Source organism: Sinocyclocheilus anshuiensis, unplaced genomic scaffold (assembly GCF_001515605.1).
Source record: "Sinocyclocheilus anshuiensis isolate Anshui unplaced genomic scaffold, SAMN03320099.WGS_v1.1 scaffold24, whole genome shotgun sequence".
Taxonomy (NCBI): Eukaryota; Metazoa; Chordata; class Actinopteri; order Cypriniformes; family Cyprinidae; genus Sinocyclocheilus; species Sinocyclocheilus anshuiensis.
This window is the reverse complement of record NW_015557090.1, coordinates 706,664-726,420: the sequence shown is the minus strand read 5'-3', so window position 1 is coordinate 726,420 and position 19,757 is coordinate 706,664. Positions and strand designations below refer to the sequence as shown.

Here is a 19,757-nt window from a genome sequence, read left to right as displayed (position 1 = left end):
GGAGAGTGGTAGGTTTAGGGGTGGAGATGGGTGGGTTTAGGGATCAGGGGGTGGAGAAGGGTAGGTTTAGGTATATGTAAGGTGGGAGGAGTTGGATCTGGATCTAACCACGCCCCTTGGATCTTGTGTTCTGCAGTGAGGACCATCTCTTCACACTGAAAATTCCAGAACGAAAAAGTGCACTTTAAATACCCGGATGATGCACTTAAATAACCGAAAAAACGAAACTTGCAAGTATGCTCTCGGCTTTACACCGAATACTACCTAATGAAACATTTTAGAGCGGACTAAGCGGAGAATAATTAAAAGTGTTTTAGGTTATAATCATAGGTAACATCATACATTTGATATTGTAAACAAATACTACCCGCCGGCTCGTTTGCTCATGACCATCATAATAGCTAATAACTAATATGCTTTAAAGGACATTAGGTGACTTTGTATTCTTAAGCTGTAGCGGTCAATGATGGTTAAGATGTTTGTTGCTGAATTAAACTGTTGGTTAAGTAAGTTAGCAGTTAGCTGACACATGACTAGCACTGACTGACACACTTTCTCTCTAACCCACCTTGGAGGACTCATCCTCGAAGTTCTGCTTCGGCTTCCTCTGGGCATGTTGCTTTTTTATGACGAATTCCAGAAAAGATCCGAGACTTGCTGAAAGCCCTGCTATTTTAATATGACTTTGCTGCAATTTACTCTTTCTGCACGCTTCTGACCTTCGCACTGTACTTATTATCCGGGGAACTTTCTAGCACATTACATCGTAACGTTGAACTTCCGCTCCTGCGCATGCTGTACTTCCGGAATAAGTGTACACTGTAGAGTGTGTGAAAAGCATTGTGTTTGTAACTGTAAGCAAATGAAACTTACTTTTAGTATTATATTTTAAATATTAATTTTAACTTTATTTTGTATAAGATATTTAAAAAAAAAAATAGAATAGAAAATGTATTAGCGCTAAGAGTTTTGCTCGTTATTTAGTTTAACTCATAAGTAACCTATACAATTTTGAGAACAAATCAGAACGACTTTAAAATGTGAAAAATCAATATTATACGCAATGTAAATAATATATAATTCTTGTTTAGTAATATCTATTCTGGATCTTCTTTACTTAACTGTGACTGAGTCTTTTTAAAATGTATTATTATTTTGCGAGTATACAAATTATACACAGAAATCAAAAACACAGAAAAGTAACTGTTAGATTGGCGAGTCTGCATCAAGATTTATTCATCACCTCGGGATACTTGACCCTTTCCATGACCTTCTCTATTAGTGTATAATTTTTTTTATTAATTTGATTTGATTTGAAGCATCTCATTGGATGATTTGGGTTTCTGGGCCTCCATTCACAGGACAATCAAGAGAAATGTACCTCCACATTAGAAACATCAATTACATTTCTATGAGTTCTCAAAGCCTGGAAATCACAATTTTAAAACAGTCTAATATTTTCTTGATTCTTGGAAACCTATGAATGCATGTGCAAGCTTGATCTGCAATTATCGGCAAGAGGAAGTAGCCATTTTTGAATACGCAGATTATTTCTTTATTAAACTGAATACATTTTATTTTCCAAATTCCAAATATACACTGGGCAATGACATCCAGGCAGCTTTTGAAAGGAAAAAAAAAAAAAGAAAAAAAAAGTTTAAACTGCTGTAAAACATTTTTAAAAAACGAGTCACAATTGTTCCCTAGCAAAAGCAATAACGGAGACCCATTATCACTATTTTAATTTGACAATCCAAAAAAAACAAAAAAAAAAACAATGCCGTCTTCTTTACAGGGTGACATTTCTAAAACTAAGGTGCTGAGTCCAGAACTAACAGTCAATCATGGTAAGCAATAATAAAAATAAAAATAAACACCGTTAACAAAACCCCAATACTGGTACAAAAGCATTTCAACTCTTCTCTTCCATTAAAAACAATGAGTTCAGTCAGTTTTACTCTCAGCTTATGCTGCGGCTCATTCAACATAAGATTAACTCAACACGTCTGCACACCCACTCACACAAATGAGCCTTTAAGGACGATAAAGTAGCAGGAAGATGAAGTGATGGAGTGAGCACTGACACTGGGACTGGGATGATGATGATGACAAGATGCTGTTCAGTTTGCATGCTGTGCAGTGGAGAAGCACAGCTTAAGTGTATATGGGTATGGGCCATCTGCAGAGGGAAACAAAGAAACAGGATAAGTACACATTTTTTAACATTAAAGCTGGGTGCAGTGAGGAACAAAGCAAGAACAAAGATATAAATACTACTGTTGTAAATTACAATTGTCCTGTAAAATTGAATATAGACTATTTGACATTATGTGATCACAAATTCAGTCCACTTTTGTGGCTTATTGTGTTTGAATGGATAAATACACACAGCTGTCAAAATGTGGAGTCTTCACGTGAACACAGCAGGTTGTCTCTTAAATCAAAGTAAACAGTTGTGTGAAAATCGGATGTTAATCAATATATTAGATCTGTGTATTCGGTCATAAAGGGAGAGCAGCCTAATTTAAATGCTTCTGTCTGTGTCATGAATGTTAACCACACAACAAAAGACAGAAAATTACTGCTCTTGACTAAATAACTGTATTTGTCCTATTGTTTGTAATTTGCTTTTTTGTTCTTATTTTTAAAGACAAAAATACCTATATCAAGATATATGCACTTAACAGTGAAATAATTTCCCTTTCATGCAAAAAAAAACAAAAAACAGATCACTTACTGGGGTTTTTCATCTGGTAATGGTTCATCATAGCAAGAGCTTCCATGGCGTCATTAACAGACTCCCACTCCAGAAGCCCTGACGAGCTCCTCTCCGATGTGGAACCTTTTCATTAAAGAAAAGAAGCATTGGACACATTACAACAACGAAGGAGCATAGATTACATTACAAGTTAATAGAGTGCACTATTTTATATTCGTTTGTGCTGAGCGTAGCTTTCTATGCTGTTATTTGCAATGCCTCAGTTAAAGACAGCACATTTTCACATACCTTTAGCTGCAAAAGGTTTGACATTGGCAGGGCTCTTTACATCAAGTTCTTCACAGATCTGATGAAGAGATGAAGGTTGTAAACGTACACATCAAATAACATCACGTGACAAGAAAGGTTCTGCCTCTGATGTGAACTGACCCTGGTGAAGGTTTCTGGTGAAGCCTCAGGTGCTGCGTTGAAAAAGTGTAGGACGTTGCTGGGATGCTGAATGCGGTTCTTTGCCGCCTGCTCTGGAGAAGTGAAACGGTTATTTCTGCTCCCGTGAAAGTCTTTGAAGCTGCTGCTCCCGTCTTCAAGCTCATAGGACTGACCGGGCATGATGGCCTGCTGCTTAGACACACTGACACGAAGAAGAAAGAAAAAAAAAAACACAGATGAAAGAGTTGAACTACTATCTATCTATCTATTAAGAAATTAAAAAAGAATTTGCATTTTACTCTGATACCATTCAAATCTTATTGCCGTAATTAAAAAAAAAATCTCAATGTAAATAAACAAAACTTTGTATTTTAACACAATGGAAGTATTTTTAATGCATTTAATGATTAAACAATGTGTATAAAAATTGTCACAAAAATATTTAAAAATTCCAAAAAATATTCTAATCCTAATAAGCTTAATTTGTTTTATGTAAAATATGCAATCAGCCTGCCATTACTGCATAGTTAAATAAAAACAATTGCAATTGGAACGTACCATACGTTGAGCTTCTGATTGAACAGGAAGTTGTTGTTGAGATGTGAGATGGCACGATCCACAGCATAGCAGTCTCCCATCTCCACCATAGCAGCTCCAGGCTTGCTCTTCATGAATTTCACCTACATTTAAACGGGAAAAGCGGATTTTAGATAAAGTTGTTCGCGTTTTGATAGTATCCAGCTTACATTTAGGTGTTCTACATACCCGTTCCACATTTCCATACAGGCAGAAGATGTTGAAGACCCTGTCTGCGTTTATTTTTGAGGGATCCAAGCCGTAGACCATGATCACCGGTGAGTCTGCATGTGCGCCATATTCACCAGGGGGCGGAGGAGGGGGGCCGTACTGTCCGCCGTAACGCTGACTGGTTCCACCACGCCTTGGACCAGCCATGGGCGGCCCCATCCGTCGGCCTTCATAGGGGCCGCCGTAGCTCTCCTCTTGGTATCCGTGATAACCTCCTGAGAATCCACAAATGACAAACAGACCACGTGGGGTGGGGGTTGTGGGCAGGTTAGGGGTAAACAAGCATTTTACACACCCTTCACTTTAGTTTAACTTTTAATGTCAACACAGCACCATCTTGCTGCCACTGTGATCAATGCACCCCAATTTGTTGTCGTTTTAACATCCACTCCCGTTTGCGAGCAAATGAGGCAAATGTGTTAACGCGTGTGCCCCCGCAAGCCTTACCATACTCTGGAGGGTGGTCTCCCAGCAGAGCCGGCTGCCTCTGGCGCTTGTTGGGGTTGGCATTCATATCTGAGAGGCAAGAGAAGGAAGAAGGCAGAGAAAGGAAAGAAGGAGGGGCCAAAAAGAGAGGGGGGGAGAGAGAGTGAAAGATGAGTTCGCTGAGAGGTGACAGGACACTGACTTTGTGAATGTTAATGTGATTGGCATGAGCTTTAATTTCAGCAAAGAAGGGGGACACATAGGACAACAGAAAAAAGGGCCGATAATACTAGGGTGAATCTCACAAAAATGCTTTGCTCACAAAGATAATGAAACCTATCTTTAAATTAATGAATTTTGTATGGTAACATTTTCATGACAAATAAAGCACATCTTCTCCTTAAACTGTCATTAATGTCTGAACATCTTTTTTTTTTTTTATCTCACTATCAACGGTGGTTCTTATTACTGTAAGGGTGCGTTCAAACTTGTCATGTTTGGTTCGATTAAAACGAACCCTGGTGCAATTGCTCTGTTAGTGCGGTTCAGTTGAGCATGTGCGAACACTGCCATCCGAACCCTGGTGCGCACCAAACAAGCAGACCGAGACCGCTGAAAAGATGGGTCTCGGTCCGCTTCCAAACGAACTCTGGTGCGGTTCGAATGATATATGAACGCAACACGGACCAAATACTTCTAAACGAAACAAAAACAGGAAGTAATGACAAGATGCGACACTATGCGATATGATTTGACGACGCGGTGTAACCAAAACAAAATGAGCAGAGGCCAAACGTGGAGCAACGAGGAGGTAAAGTGCCTTATATTAGTTATTTGTGAGTTTGCAGGTGGTGAAAATAAAATTATATGTACACGCAAGAATGAGCGCGCTTAGTCCAGCAGACGGCATTGAGGTGTGTTCGACTTAAAGCGGCGCTGAGCAGACCGATCGGTTAATGGATGCTTTGATATCATACACCTGCAGCGCCGCTTTAAGTCTAATGCACCTTTTGATTGGGGTGTTCAGTAAGTTCCGTCACGATATATACGTCATTCAAGCCGACCAATCAGGTTGTGAACGTATCACTATGCCTTTAGATGCACTGTCTTTAGGTTCGCTGTCAAAAATGCCAATGTCAATGCTAAGCGGACCAGGACCAAATGTATCATTTTCCTTTTTGGTCCGGACCAAATGAACTGAACTAGTGTGAACACAACCTAACAAGTGAATTTTTAATGCATTACAAGATAAAATACTGCAATTGGATATAAATATTTTACAGTTCAAATATTTTTAAACTGCAGTAATGAGACTTTTAATTGAGGTGGGGCTTTTATATGAATGATAATTACAGGGTTCTTATTCTTCTTAAAAATTTGTTTTTTTCTTTCTTTTGATTTTGGGGTGAAATGTTACATTTCGTCAGGTATTGTGAGACTGACCTATGAAATATGACCTATTTATTACTACTCACAAACCTGTCTATCACAGTCAGCTGGCTAATAAACATACAGGCTTTCTTTTGGGGTGTACCCGCCCCAAACAAATTCTGCTTTGTTCGCGGTGACAATGTATGCACATCATATACAATGTTTGGGAGTGAGTGGGTGGGGGAGGACAGAATGGCTACGGCAGACACACACCTTGATTGCCCCCATTGCCATCAGCATCTGCGCCTGTTCAGGTACACACAGTGCAAACATCAATCTCACTGACATTTCTGAACAATCACATAACAGGTTTCTTACTCTATTCAGGATCTTAACTGCTTAGGTCACCGTACCTTTATGTTAACTAGTTGGGCAGCACAGGAAATTTAGAAACGTGATCATTTACTTAGTGTGAGCTAGTTGTGTTTTACATTAGGCAGACTGATTAGCCGTTTTGAAAACTTTTACATGGTACAGAGATTATCTCATGCCTCAATCAATGATCCAAAGCCCAAAGAATACTTCAATTTTGAAGCGAAAGCTCAGCGTATGCGTACAGCCGAACACAGCGTTTCAAAGTATACTCCATTTGACAGCATGCGCAAACAGATGATTGACACATGCACAGTAAAGTTTCATCCTCGTCCAGTGCCTGTGTGATTTCTCTCCAGAATTTACGACCAATCAAACGTCTTTGTACTTGTCAACGAGGCTGTGCACTGTCGCTGCAGTCTCCTGTAGGTTGTTGTTCCATCTCATCCATTTTTTTATTTTTTAGCAATTACGAAGCAGTGTTGCCACCTTGTGGAGCAACTTTTTAATGCAAAAATTTTAGGTGCATATGAGAGCATAACATACAATATTATGCACACGTACAGTATTACAGTGATGAAGACATTTACACAGAACACTGTATGCACACTCTAGCAAATGCATAAAACTGAAGTATATTCTGGGCTTTAGTATCATAGCGGGCCATCTTGTTAATAGTGTAAATACACAGAATGGTGCCACAGTTGGGAACTAGCACCCCGTCGGTGGTAAACTAATCATGCAAAACATCTCTAAGCTCACAGAAGAACAGCCCAGCCCAGGAATACATTTTAATGCACCTTGCTGAACTACATCAATTGGTAGCCCAATGAGGAAGACCAAAAAAAAAAAAAAAACAACCAAACTCAACTGGGGAAGAAAAGATCAAGTTAGTCAAACATTTGGTCATACACCCCCATGAAACATTAGACTATAAGCGTATCACTCCAAGACAACAGAAGCTTGGGGTTACTTACAGTACAAACGCAAGGGTTGGGGTTCAATGATGGGGCAAGTAGAACATGCCGTAAATTAGCCACCGTTGAGTGTCTTCATGGCATCCTCCTCCATATCGCACTTGAGAACTTTCCATTTCTTTCCCCCACCAGTCCATTCCACTGATTTCCCAAGTACTCTCCTTGTTTCAGACGGGTTTCAATGCTCCACTGATGCCAGCACAGACGTCATATTCTCATTTCAATGCCTGTTGGTTGTTGAAAAGCTGGAGCAATTTATGCCCAATTCAGACTGACTGGTACTTCCACTAGAGACACAAAGCCAACCTGCATTATACGGAAGGTGTTACACAGTAGTCAAACGACTGGAAAAAAAAAAAGGGAAAAACGTCACATATTGACAGAAAGAGAGAGGAGGAATCGTGAAAGGGAAGGACTAGAGGAAGAGGACACATGTTGGGGGAAAACAGTGTATCTGAAACACCAGCCTCCAGGGAAGAATGTCAGTGCTTAACTGAGTAACAAAAAACTTGATGTGTCGGCTGTCTGCATGTCAGTGCGTCTGCTTGTCAAAATGTTGTCTGCAGTGTCTTCGGTGTCTCGAGTGGTTTAGTGTCATCAGCTGTTGACAAGTGAAGAGTCAGGCATGTCGATTTGTAGGTGTCGGGGTTTGTGTTGTAACGATCGGCACGGCGAGAGAAAGACAACGTAGCCCAGAAAAAGACAGACAGGTTCAGAGAAGGCTGTGGACGTCAGCAGTTTGTCATGAATGAAGAGGTCTGTTTGCACTGTGTTGTGGTGTCACTTGAGGATGCGTGTCAAAAACATCCCTTGTTAGCAGTGAGGTTAAGGTGATGTGTCACAGTGGAGTGTGTCTTGTTCTTGACCCGTAAGAAACAACGGGAGAAAGTTGAATGGGTGTGGGAGCCATAACTACTTGCACCGACAACCCCAAATCCTTCAATGTCTTCGCTGGCAGTGTCATTTCTGTAGGAGGTGATGAGTGCTAAATGTTGCATGATCAGGTGTTTGTCAGGATGCCTTGCAGAGAGTAAAATCAGTGTTTGTCCTTCTGGAGAAATATTCTCGCAGTTGTGGTTTGAAGACTGGTACAGTGTTGGAAGTCTGAGGCACTTGTGTCTTCAGTGAAATCTAGGAAATGTCCCCCAGTGTCCAGATGTATTGAGTGTTCTGTTGTTGCACTTGATATTCTGGAAAGCTCTGTGCTTTCATATTGGTCTCTAAATGTACTGCATGAATGTGAGGAGCAAATGGCCGGAGTGAGCACCAAAGAACATTACATTCAAACGATCTTGAACGGACGTGGAACTGAACTGAATTTCTTTGGGCACACCGTTGGTGGCCATGAATACCTTTGGAAAAAAATCATGAGATCCTAAAAGTCAACATGAAATCATAATTGCCCCCATTTACTTTTAATACATGTTACCCATCGTTTTGTGGTCAAATAATCAATGCATGTTATTCCAAAGAATAATGACTTTCTGTTTCGAGTGACATCATCAAGCACATTTATAAGGGTCTAATAAATTACCAATAGACAAAATCAAGAATCCCCCCTGCAGTTTTCTCTTCTTTAATATAACTTCACCTGGAAAAGTAAAATGGGTTGCAAACAGTTTCATGTTGACCGTAAAAGGTGTCGGGGTAGACCAGGTGTCAAACTCCAGAGCCCTGCAGAGTTTAGATTTAACCCTAATTAAACACACCTGATCCAACTAATCAAGTCCTTCAGGCTTATTTGAAAACTACATGGTATGTGTATTGGAGCAGTGTTGGAACAAATCTCTACAGGGCTCCGGAATTGAGTTTGACACCCCTAGTGTAGACCATGGACTGATAATCTGCCTCTATGATGCTAACCCAGTAAGCCACTTGCCCCTCACACTACTGGCATGTGACAGGCTTTGCTGGAAAAGGAAGCTTGTGAGATATCGGCAGGACAACATTCTGAGGAAGCCTTAGAAAGATCACAGGGATACGGCTTTACCTTCCCCTCAGAGAGTCACGAAAACATACACAACATGCGGTGTAGACGTTGGTATGCCTAACACTCAGCACAAGGGAGGTGAAACAGCGGATTCATTGCCGCAGTTCTAAGACGTCCCAATCCCACCCATATTATTATTTCCCCCACAGTGGCAGTAAGGGCGCTGAGAAATGTCAGAGCAGATAAACGGTACCTTGGCTGCTCAGGTTCGGATTGGTGTAGTCCCATGTGTCCTGGTCATTCTTGAACACATTAAGGCGTGTTGGCTAAGAGTAAAACAAACAAATAAATTCATGAAATAACAATTATCTTTCTACCAGCTTGAGTAGGGATGGGTAATATTGAGTATTAACTTAAAATATGTGGGTAAAAAACGTATGTAAATAAATGGAGCCATTTATTTTGTATTCGTATGTTTATTATTATATATTGGTGCATTAATTAATTTTTTTGTATTTAAACTTGATTTTGACTGTTGCTTCAAGATTAACTGGCTACAAAATGAATGTTCCTCTGAAACCACATTTTCAAGCCATTCAGAAAATGCATATAGAGTATCATCAAATGTCTGAAAAATAATGATTGAATTATTTTAGCATTATCACCCAGTAAATTTAGATGAAAGCTCACCTTGGCATACTCGATCTTTAGTGTGCAACAGCCAGAGTATATATCAGCCCCATTGAGTGAGGCCTTGGCCCTTTGGGCGCTCTGAACAGAATCAAATGTGTGAGGAATTAAAGAAAAACAAAGGGAATCATGTGTGCCATGACTACAGAGGTTATTTAAAGTGTTCTTGGAATGCAGTATACTTTAGGTCAATCGGTTTGGACAGAAACCTCCAACAGTGCTTGTAAGACATTCATAGTCCACATGCGAAGTGGACTCAAATGACAAGATGAAACAACCCTGACAAGAGCGCAATGTCTCATGAACACAAATTACAGCTGGCAGAATCTAACAAACAGCTTCGCTCTGCAGTCTGAAGCAGTAAAGGATATTCCACCATGGCCTGGACACCATTCTTCCTAAAGATGACGATTCTCTGAACAGGACCACAGTTGTTGCAAATAGTATAGAGAACATCCTGTAGAACAACAAGAACATTAGTGTGAAAAATCTAATTAAGCATCAATGATATTCCACAGTGGAGGTGGGTATTACCGTGGTAATGGGATAAATGGGGTTCATGATTGTCAATAGCAAAACATTATTAACACTGCGGGAATCATCAGGGTCACCCGGCCGGGATATCTTCTGACTGGTAGAGTAGTTTACAAACGCAGGATGTCCGGCGATGTAGATCTGGTTGTCGTTGGCATAAGTAACAGCATTGCAAGACCCATTCATATCCTCATATTCAACCAGGGCTTGACGCTTCTTAGGCATGAGTACAACGTAACTGCAGAAAGATGGAGATGCATGATCCTCAATGCATTTCACTACAGGCAGAATCAAGGTACGGCACAACCGTAGCACAAGTTACCTGATGGTTCCAAACTCTTGCAGGGCTTCAACGATGTCTGCTTCCAAAACTCCGTCCACTAAACCTCGGACATGCACCACAAGAGAGGGAAGGGTCTTGTGTGGGTCAACGTAGTCCTCCTATGAAATAAATCATCCCATTAGTCCAGTAAACTGGCATAATCAATCAATTTATAACAAGAAAAAATTAATCTAAATACAAACATTGCAATTTGTGTGTAATACTGACTTTGTGCATGGCATGCGGTGTATATTGTCTTTACTTTGTACAAACTGAGCAAGTTCTATAAATGTATATGTATTAATTGTCATGTACGTTGTGCTAATGCACGTTGTTTTTCCCACTCATTGTGATTAATAACGCGCTATTCAAATGTGATTACGGTTGCATGCAGCATAATCCATTCATTCAGCAGCCTATCAGAATAACGGTATATAACTTATGTGTGGCGTGGAAAATACGTGCATCTCTTACTAACACATCAAACAGTCGCTACATGATCATTTTCTGTTTTCATATTCGTGTTTTTGTAATCCTTCTGGTGCAGAAATATCAGCGTGATGTAGCTCAATTGTTTGGTTAGCTGGTTCGCTAACTAAAGCTATTTTAGCCAGCTAGCTAACTAACGCTAAGTCATATAAAAACCGTAATAAAATAACAGATAGTGTGTAAGTAAAGATTTGTCTTACGGTCGCCATTCCACCCTCGTTTTCCGTTTTTTGGCGTTTTGTTGCTCTGCCGCCTTCACTGTAGTAGCGGGCCGTCTGCGTCGCCATGTTGTCCCGTTACGATTCACGCGCAACAAAATGAAATGGACGAAAACTACAGAAAATGGGTCAGGCGGGGGTGACGCCCACCAAGACAAGAACCGTCAATATTACTGGTGAAGAGAAACTGTCAATCACCATTGTAGTCCAATAAAAAAAGCGTGGCTCTACGTTCGGCCAATGATTGGACACTACAGTTGTCACTCAGAACAGCTCACTGATATAATTAGAGATTATGTAGATCCGTGGTTCAGATTCTATCAGCGTGTTGATAGTACGGAAGCCCCACGGCTTAGTTTTCTGAATCTAGTTTCTCGAACTTCTCGAAGTATCCTAGTGAATTATAATATTTAATGTGTTGCTGTCTGGATCACGACTTAAGTTGCTTTCCCAAGATGACGAACATTTTCTCACGAAAACAGGCGTTATAGTTTAACCACTAATGTTTATTTATTTAAAAAATTCGCATATAGTGCTAAATAAATACATTTTAATTACATTTTATTTATCTGCTCATTTGCAGGATTAAAAAAGGACTGAATTAAACACAATTCTTTTTGATTTTAAGGTTTGTTTGTTTGTTTTTTGTAGTGTATATATATATATACTGTATATACACTACAAAAAATAACAAATGGTGTTTAATTAATATCATCAGGAGGACTAATAGTACAATAAATAAATTAGGACAGAGTCATAAACTTGTGATCTATGAATTATCGAACTGCAACAATATAACTAAACATTCTTCTCTACAAATTGTCCAAAAGATAGTTATTTTCTTTCAAGTCTATTCTATTTGCTTAAGAACAAATCTGGTATATAAGGTCTTTTTCCATCATCATTTATTTGTCAAATATAGACTTACACAGTACCAAAATCAAACAGAACTATTGAATAAAATACATCTCATCAGTCAAAGGGTTAAATTTGATAGCCCTACTAATTATTAACTTGTATTTACATGTTTTTTTATATATAATTTACACTGTAAAAAAACAATTAAGTAAAAATTAGTGGAACCATTAAAGGGTTATTTCACCCAAAAATGAAAATTAGGCTGTGTTTTACTCACCCCAGAGGCTCAGACGAATCCAGTCGGAGTTATATTAAAAATTGTCCTGGCTATTCCAAGCTCTATCATTGCAGTCAGCGGGTGTTGCAGTTGAACAGTCCACAAGTCGTCAAATAAAGCTTGCGCATCCATAAAACGTGCCTCACACGTAGTGAATCCATTAGTTTTTGTAAGAAACGTAATAAACACTTTTCTCTCACTTCCGGTATCTGTCATACGTGGAAGCAGTTCTGGCGGATGACGTAGGACGTATGCGCAGCGCACGCCTCTGAGATATGCTAGTCTCGCGAGTTTGTTTATAGGCAGGGGCGGACTTACCCATTAGGCAAAGGTAGGCGACCGCCTTGGGCCCCCAAAAGCCAAAGGCCCCCTAAAATGCTTTTCATAAAGGATATGCGCATTAAGTGCGGACACGTGAACGTTTGCTGTTTACGGTGTTTATTACCACGACAACCGTCCGAGTCAGTGGCGCCTGCAGGTGTACGACTACTTACTGTGACTTTCATGAGATCGGGTTAGCCTACAACAATTAATTTGTTGGCTATTTTACAAATGGGAATACAACGAATTCATAACAATGTTTACATTCAAGCTACCCGTAAAAGGTATAGTGAAAAGTACTATAAAAGCGTCTGGAATGCAATAAAGTAAATTTTAGGCAAGTCCTGATGATTTGAGAAGGCTAAATTGATCAAACATAGGCTATAGGCTATGATCAATTCACTGTCTGCCGCTGGCCTTTACTTAAAAAAAAAAAAAAACGTACATTTTTTGTAAGTTTTTGTAAGTTGATGTAAGTTCAGTTGGACTGTTCAACTGCAACACCCGCTGACTGCAATGATAAAGCTCGGAATAGCCAGGACAATTTTTAATATAACTCCGACTGGATTCGTCTGAAAGAAGAACGTCATGCACACCTAGGATGCTTCGAGGGTGAGTAAAACACAGCCTAATTTTCATTTTTGGGTGAACTAACCCTTTAATGGAAATAATGGTTAAAGATCGCTTTAAAAAAACAGTCAAGAAGAATCTGCAAAACAAAAACTGTAAAATTAAGGTCAAATATCCTAATTTATATCCTAACTTTTCTTAAATATTTTGCAAAAAAACACTGTTACTTTACAGGTATTTCTTGGATTATCACTGAGAAACATTCTCTGTAAAATATAAATCTCTATCAGTTAACCAGCTTACAACAGCACACATACATGAGCCAATGTAACTATCACTGCATCAGCAACTACAGTTACTGCCTTTAAAGGGGTCATATGATTTTGCTAAAAATATAATTATTTTGTGTATTTGGTGTAATGAAATGTGTTTATGCGGTTTAAAGTTAAAAAAACACATTATTTTCCACATACTGTACATTACTGTTTCTCCTCTATGCCCCGCCTTTCTGAAACGTGTCGATTTTTATAAAGCTCACAGGTCTGAAAAGCGAGGTGTGCTCTGATTGGCCAGCGCTGCACACATCTGAATATTTGGGTTGAAGTGTTCTGGAACAGTGTTGTAAATACAACTTAACCACTGATTTCTAGTTGTGTCCTCTTTTGGAAGACCAAACAAAGTAGTTTCGCTTTCACAACGAAGCACACAGCGCCTTCACGACATGGCGGCGGCAACAATACTACAGCGAGAATAAAAGTTACACCTTCTTTCTTTGCGTGAACATTTGGGCGGCGTTACGCAAATCTTCCCACATCGTGACCTAGATATGTGGGGGCGTGTTAGAACGAGCTGTTTTAGGTAGGTGTGGCTGACTCTTATCTTTATATATATATAACTATATAAAAGAATAATTCTTTGGATTTGAGACTTTAGTCTTTGCAACTTTACAGATATTCTTTATGCACCAAGAGCTTGTACCACTCCAAAAAATTGGAAAAATTGAAATCACATCATATGACCCCTTTAAATAAAGCATCAGTTTCTTGTTCTTTTCTTGGACTAAAGCACAAACTCTGCTCTTCTGCACAATGGTGACCCACAAAACTCAGACAACAGAAACCCTTTATACCCCAACAGAACATTAAACACTAACAGATCTCTCTAGATCTCAGCATCTTCACTAATTACAAACCAGTCTGACTTTATTTCTTTCATACAAAACCTCTAATTGAGAATTAACTGAGGTTTAGATATGAATGTTTTATCGAAAATAATAAAGTTATTAATTAGGCCACTACATGATGATTGCATCATCATCATCAATAAGTAACCAACTTCATCGGATCAGATTTTTTTCTCACAAGTTTTGTTATAATAAATGTGCTTTAGAAACACAGTTACAGCAGTCAGAGGAAAAACTTATTAAATAAGGAGATTTTACTTTAATTTTAAGGTTTTTGTTTGGCACCCTGTGCTGCCAGTCATTTGACCGTTTTTTTATCTTTTATTTTTACAGTGAAGGTCTTTGAACATAATTCAGGAAATAACCGTAAAATAACATTGGAGATTTTACATAAATTTTATGGTTTTATCATCTAATGGTTTTGTTATTGTATTATTTACAGATTATTTTTGTAATTTTACATACGTTTGTTTGTAATTTAAGAAAACATAAAAATACTGTAAAAACATACAGTATTTTTTCTGTATACAAAAATGTCATTTAAAAAATTGTCATTAATGTCATAATACTTAAAATAACAGCCGAGTAGTTAATTTAGAGATAATTTGACATAGTTTTGACTACAATTTAAAATAAAATAAAACAACCTAAAAAAAAAAAACAGTTATTTTCCATAAAATTAAGATTAAAATTCCATTTTTTGTTTTGTTTTGTTTTTTACAGTGTACAAAAGTTTGGGATCAGTAATATTTGTAATGTGTTTTAAAGAAGTCTCTCCTGCTCATCAAGGCTGCATTTATTTGATCAGAAATCAGTAATATTGTTAAATATTATTACAATTTAAAATAATTTTTTTTAATTTTAATATACTTTAAAATATAATTTATTCCTGTGATTAAATAGTGGAAACAGTTGTGCTGCTTAATATTTTTTGGGAACCTGTGATTCTTTTTTTCAGGATTCTTTAATGATTAAAAAAGTTAAAAAGAACAGCATTTATCCAAAATAGAAATCTTTTGTAATAATATACACTATTGTTCAAAAGTTTGGGGTCAGTAATTTTTTTATTTTCTTTTTCTTTTTATTTCTTTTTGAAAGAAATGAATGCTTTTATTAAGCAAGGATGTATTGAATTGATAAAAATTGATAATAAAGACTTATATTGTTAGAAAATATTTCCATTTTAAATAAAAACTGTTCTTTTTTAATTTATTCATCAAATAATCTTGAAAAAAGTATCACAGGTTCCAAAAAAATATTAGCACAACTGTTTCCAACATTGATAATAAAATATTAGAATAAATCAAATCAATCAAATCAAATAAATGCAGCCATGATGAACAGAAGAGACTTCTGTAAAACACATTAAACATCTTACTGATCCCAAACTTTTGAACAGCAGTGTATATTAATGACTTTAATGTCATTTCGCAAGGAATAAACAAATATATTCCCTTAATTTGACTTTTTTCATTTGGTCATGAGATGGTCAGTATGCTGAACAGGTGACACATCAGTTTAAGCATGTGGTGTCCTTGCTCTAGGGGCTAAAAATGACAAGGTTTTGTGTTCGGACTTGTCATGAATCTGGTCCGTGGCCTTCCGTCCGATTGCCACCAGAGGTCACCCTTTCATTATATTGACTTTCACATCACACAGACTGTTACACGTCACCCTGGACTACATTTCCCATGTTACATTGCACTGATTGGACTCATCTGCAGTCAATCACACACACACTATATTACACCCACTCAGATCCTTCTCAAACTGCCGAGTATTGTTTGCGTTTATAGCTCTCCAAGTGGTAGCACTTTATGGAGCCAGTTCCCTGTCCTAGTTCTCTGAATCTAGTTTAGTCTTGTTATACCCGTGTCTTGATTCCAGTCTGTTTATCTCGTCCTGTCTGTCAGCTGCCTGCCCTGGAATTATTGCCTGCCTTGGATTATCTCTTTGTCTTGCCGTTTCGGACTCTGTTCGCTCCTGCCTGGATTATTGCATGTTTTTTGGATTACCCGTTTGCCTCGCCCTCTGGATTACATTTGCCGTCGTTTGACCCATGCCAGTATATGGAATACTCTTTTGTCTTGCCCTCTATATACCTGTTTGCCATTGTTTGACCCTGCCTGTTTCATATGTCTCTGAATAAAGCTTTGCATTTGGATCTACACGTCTCACATCTCGTTCGCCCCGTTACCGGGCTATAGCAAAGAATGTCACATTCTATTATTGAGCAAAACACTTGCACCTGCACGAGCGGTGATGGACCTAATGGTTACACTGTTGTTTTAAAGCACTTTCTATTTTATTTAATTCTATGCATGTCTACATATAGAGAGTTACAGTAGGCTATATAACATAAAACCCCATTACACTACAGATTGTAAAATGCAAAAATTTTATCAAGTAAAATCTTTCTTCCCCATTTATATTTGAAAAGCTATAAGAAAACTCTTTTTGACAGTCAAGGGCAGCAAAGAGTCAGAGTTTCAGAATATAAGAATTTGTCTAACCTTGTCCAGTCCGGCTCCTGGAGGGCCAACGTTCTGTTTGTTTAACTTCCTCCAACAGTTTTTTTTTTGAAGTGATCCTGAAGACCTTAATTACCTTGTTCAAGTGTGTTAGTGCTGCAGTGATGACACACTTTTGTAGGCCAACCTGGAATGCAGTGCCATTCCGGTTCACTCAGCAAAATCCCAATAGGTTTTTTTTTTTCCATTGATCATTGCAAAAATTAAGCTCTGTGATCAACATGATTCTTACACCTATTTGTTCATCATGATAACCTTCACAACATTTATACATTTTGAAGCCTTAATACAATAGGCAGAACATATACAAGTATAAGGTCACATGACTTTTCCAACAATTTATCCCGAACATTTGACTTAGAATAGTTTGCAAGAGCACGATTATTAACACAGCGAGGCTGAACCTCTGAAGTCCCATTTAGTCATTTGTTAGCAAACGCCTTTTCCAAGACAAATAAAAGCTAGTAAAAAGTCACAAGTGGATAGATGTTATGTTTAAAGGTCACTGATGGATTTTATGTTGCAGAATAAGCCGCATAACTTTTAATGCAAACAGTAATTTTAGAAACTAAACTAAACTAAAGCTCCACTATTTCTACTCCACTTCGATTCAGTTTTGATTATTATATGTGTTTTTATGCCAATATATCATCACTATTTCTTTGAAAAATATCTATTTAAAAAATATATATGTTTATATTCCGTATCAAATATTATCCTTTGCCTAGCCAAATCACATTTGAGAGGGTCAAGTTTACATTCATATAGTATGACTTGGTCCGAAATAGTGCATCCACACCCATTTCTTGCTAAATCAAACGATATGAATCATATGAACTTTGATATACTGGTCTCAATAAAACAGACCTATCATTAAATTGCATTATACACCTTTTGATGGGAGTTATTATTAATTATTAATTAACATTGAGATTATCAGAAACCTTTATTTGCTACACTGAAATTCTCAAACATGGAGCACCAAATGAGTGTATTTGGTTGAAGCTGTTCATTAAAATTGATTTAATAAATATACACAGCACAACACCAAACCCAGATGGGAATATCCAGTTATTTATGGAGCATTAGTTTTTCTTCTTGAAGACTTGATGGCAGAGTTTGTCCTCACAGTAGATGTCCTAAAAAGAGAGGGGGTTAGCATGGGCATATACACTAAAATATTCATGAATATACACTTAAAAAGTGCCGAATTGGAATTGTTACAAAACGTTCCATAGTATTGTATGCACAGTGACCTTGGGGTGTCACGTTTGCAAATAGAATGGCACATTTATATAATGATAATTCAGTGGTATATAATAAAGTATCATAGTTCGCCAGAAGCGTAAACATGTATTTCTCCCTTTGTTGCCTCATTTATTGACTTGTCCCTTTATTCTTGAACAGGTGGCCTGAGGATGTTCTTTACCAAGTGAAGCAGGTCTCCTTCAATCCATTGCCTCCAGCCGCGGTTCTCCTTTTCTCCCTTTTGCACACACACCAGTTTATCACCATCCCATATCACAAGGGTCTGAAAATAAATATTTCAATTTTTAATCAGTGTAAAAGATGGGGACACCCCCACCCACGTACGGGAATGTCATGAAAGAAAATATAAGATTTTCTTTCATGACATTCAGAGCCAATTATTATTATACTTAAATTTGAACTAGAACCGCAAGTGCATTAAAGCAGCAAATACACTGCATTTATCATTCATAACAATGCACTCAAATATATTTAGGCCTAAATTTAAGATTTTCTTTTATTTGATTGCAATTTCCACTCATTTGGATTACACACTTTTATAAACAAATGTAATAAACTTAATGTAAAAGATGTTTGTGAAACCGATTTCTGCACACACACAAAAAAAATCATGGCAGTTTATTATTAACTACTTGTATCTATTTGATTTTAATTTAATTAATAATGTTTTCAAATTGCATTTATTCAGACCGCTTAGTATCAGCATAAATCAACAATTACATTTATTCAGTTAAAAGTATGAATATTGTTATAATATGGCTAGCTGTGGAATAAGCAATATTTAATTAGTTCAAATGTATGAGATTAAAATAAATTGGCTTTACTGATGACGATGACTATATAAACCTGGTTATTGTCTATTTAAAATACATGTAGTTTTTTTTTTTAAGTAATATTACAGAAATTCTTACCTTCATTTATGAATGACTATCAAATATGCATCACATTAAAGGTGCAATAGGTGATTGTCTTCAGAAACATTTTTTGTTATGCTGGTTGAAAGTCTCTTCGCATCCCGATAGCAGTTATTAAGTTAAGTGGTCTAAATGTATTTATCTGTATTTATATATTCTGTGGAAGGCGTAGGACCAAGAAATGTTCGTCCAATCAAAACGCTCGGTCCAAGAGTTTTAATTGGCTTGCCTACCTGCCTGTCAACGTATGTATTAGCATACCTCTGCGCACCCGGTTCAGCGCAGACAGGATACGTCATCAGCAAGTTCACGCACGCTGTGCAGACAGAGCCAGAATGGCAGACAAACATCAACAACCCGATCTTCCTTCCTGGTATTGTAGTACTTTTAAAGTTTTATTACCGGTGAATGACACATGATGTAGCCCAGCGGTTCTCAATTCCAGTCCTCGCGCCCCCCGCTCTGCATATTGTGCATGTCTCGCTTAGTTAACACACCCGTTTCAGATAACCAGCTCGTTAGAAGTGAGCTACGTGCATGAACTGTGTTC

At 37.8% G+C, this 19,757-nt stretch overlaps 3 protein-coding genes across 5 annotated transcripts in view; all 3 read right to left on the bottom strand.

Annotated features, from left to right (window-relative positions):
* LOC107677095 (coiled-coil-helix-coiled-coil-helix domain-containing protein 2-like) overlaps window positions 1-794 on the bottom strand; it is a 6,804-nt gene extending 6,010 nt beyond the window's left edge. Inside the window, exon 1 of the mRNA XM_016471891.1 lies at window positions 569-794. Within this exon, the coding sequence (XP_016327377.1) occupies window positions 569-615 (47 nt within the window). The 5' untranslated portion in view covers window positions 616-794. The remainder of the gene's footprint in view (window positions 1-568) is intronic.
* A 760-nt stretch (window positions 795-1,554) lies between these two features.
* On the bottom strand, window positions 1,555-11,398 carry hnrnpl2 (heterogeneous nuclear ribonucleoprotein L2). Of its 3 annotated transcripts, XM_016471872.1 has the most exons (14): window positions 11,267-11,398; window positions 10,578-10,696; window positions 10,256-10,493; window positions 10,093-10,178; window positions 9,722-9,818; window positions 9,285-9,357; window positions 6,026-6,058; window positions 4,403-4,471; window positions 3,914-4,170; window positions 3,707-3,828; window positions 3,149-3,350; window positions 3,008-3,065; window positions 2,738-2,842; window positions 1,555-2,179 (listed from the first exon to the last, which is right to left on the bottom strand). In XM_016471872.1, the coding sequence occupies exons 1-14, from the start codon at window positions 11,351-11,353 to the stop codon at window positions 2,121-2,123; spliced, it is 1,605 nt and encodes a 534-aa protein (XP_016327358.1). In that variant the 5' UTR covers window positions 11,354-11,398; the 3' UTR covers window positions 1,555-2,120. The 3 variants fall into 3 exon arrangements, with proteins under 3 accessions (XP_016327358.1, XP_016327359.1, XP_016327360.1); XM_016471873.1 differs by lacking the exon at window positions 6,026-6,058; XM_016471874.1 differs by lacking the exons at window positions 4,403-4,471; window positions 6,026-6,058.
* A 6,307-nt stretch (window positions 11,399-17,705) lies between these two features.
* LOC107677068 (retinol-binding protein 2-like) overlaps window positions 17,706-19,757 on the bottom strand; it is a 3,670-nt gene continuing 1,618 nt past the window's right edge. Inside the window, exons 3-4 of the mRNA XM_016471854.1 lie at window positions 18,454-18,555; window positions 17,706-18,163 (exon numbers count right to left, since the gene is read on the bottom strand). Coding sequence (XP_016327340.1) covers window positions 18,110-18,163; window positions 18,454-18,555 — 156 coding nt within the window. The 3' untranslated portion in view covers window positions 17,706-18,109. The remainder of the gene's footprint in view (window positions 18,164-18,453; window positions 18,556-19,757) is intronic.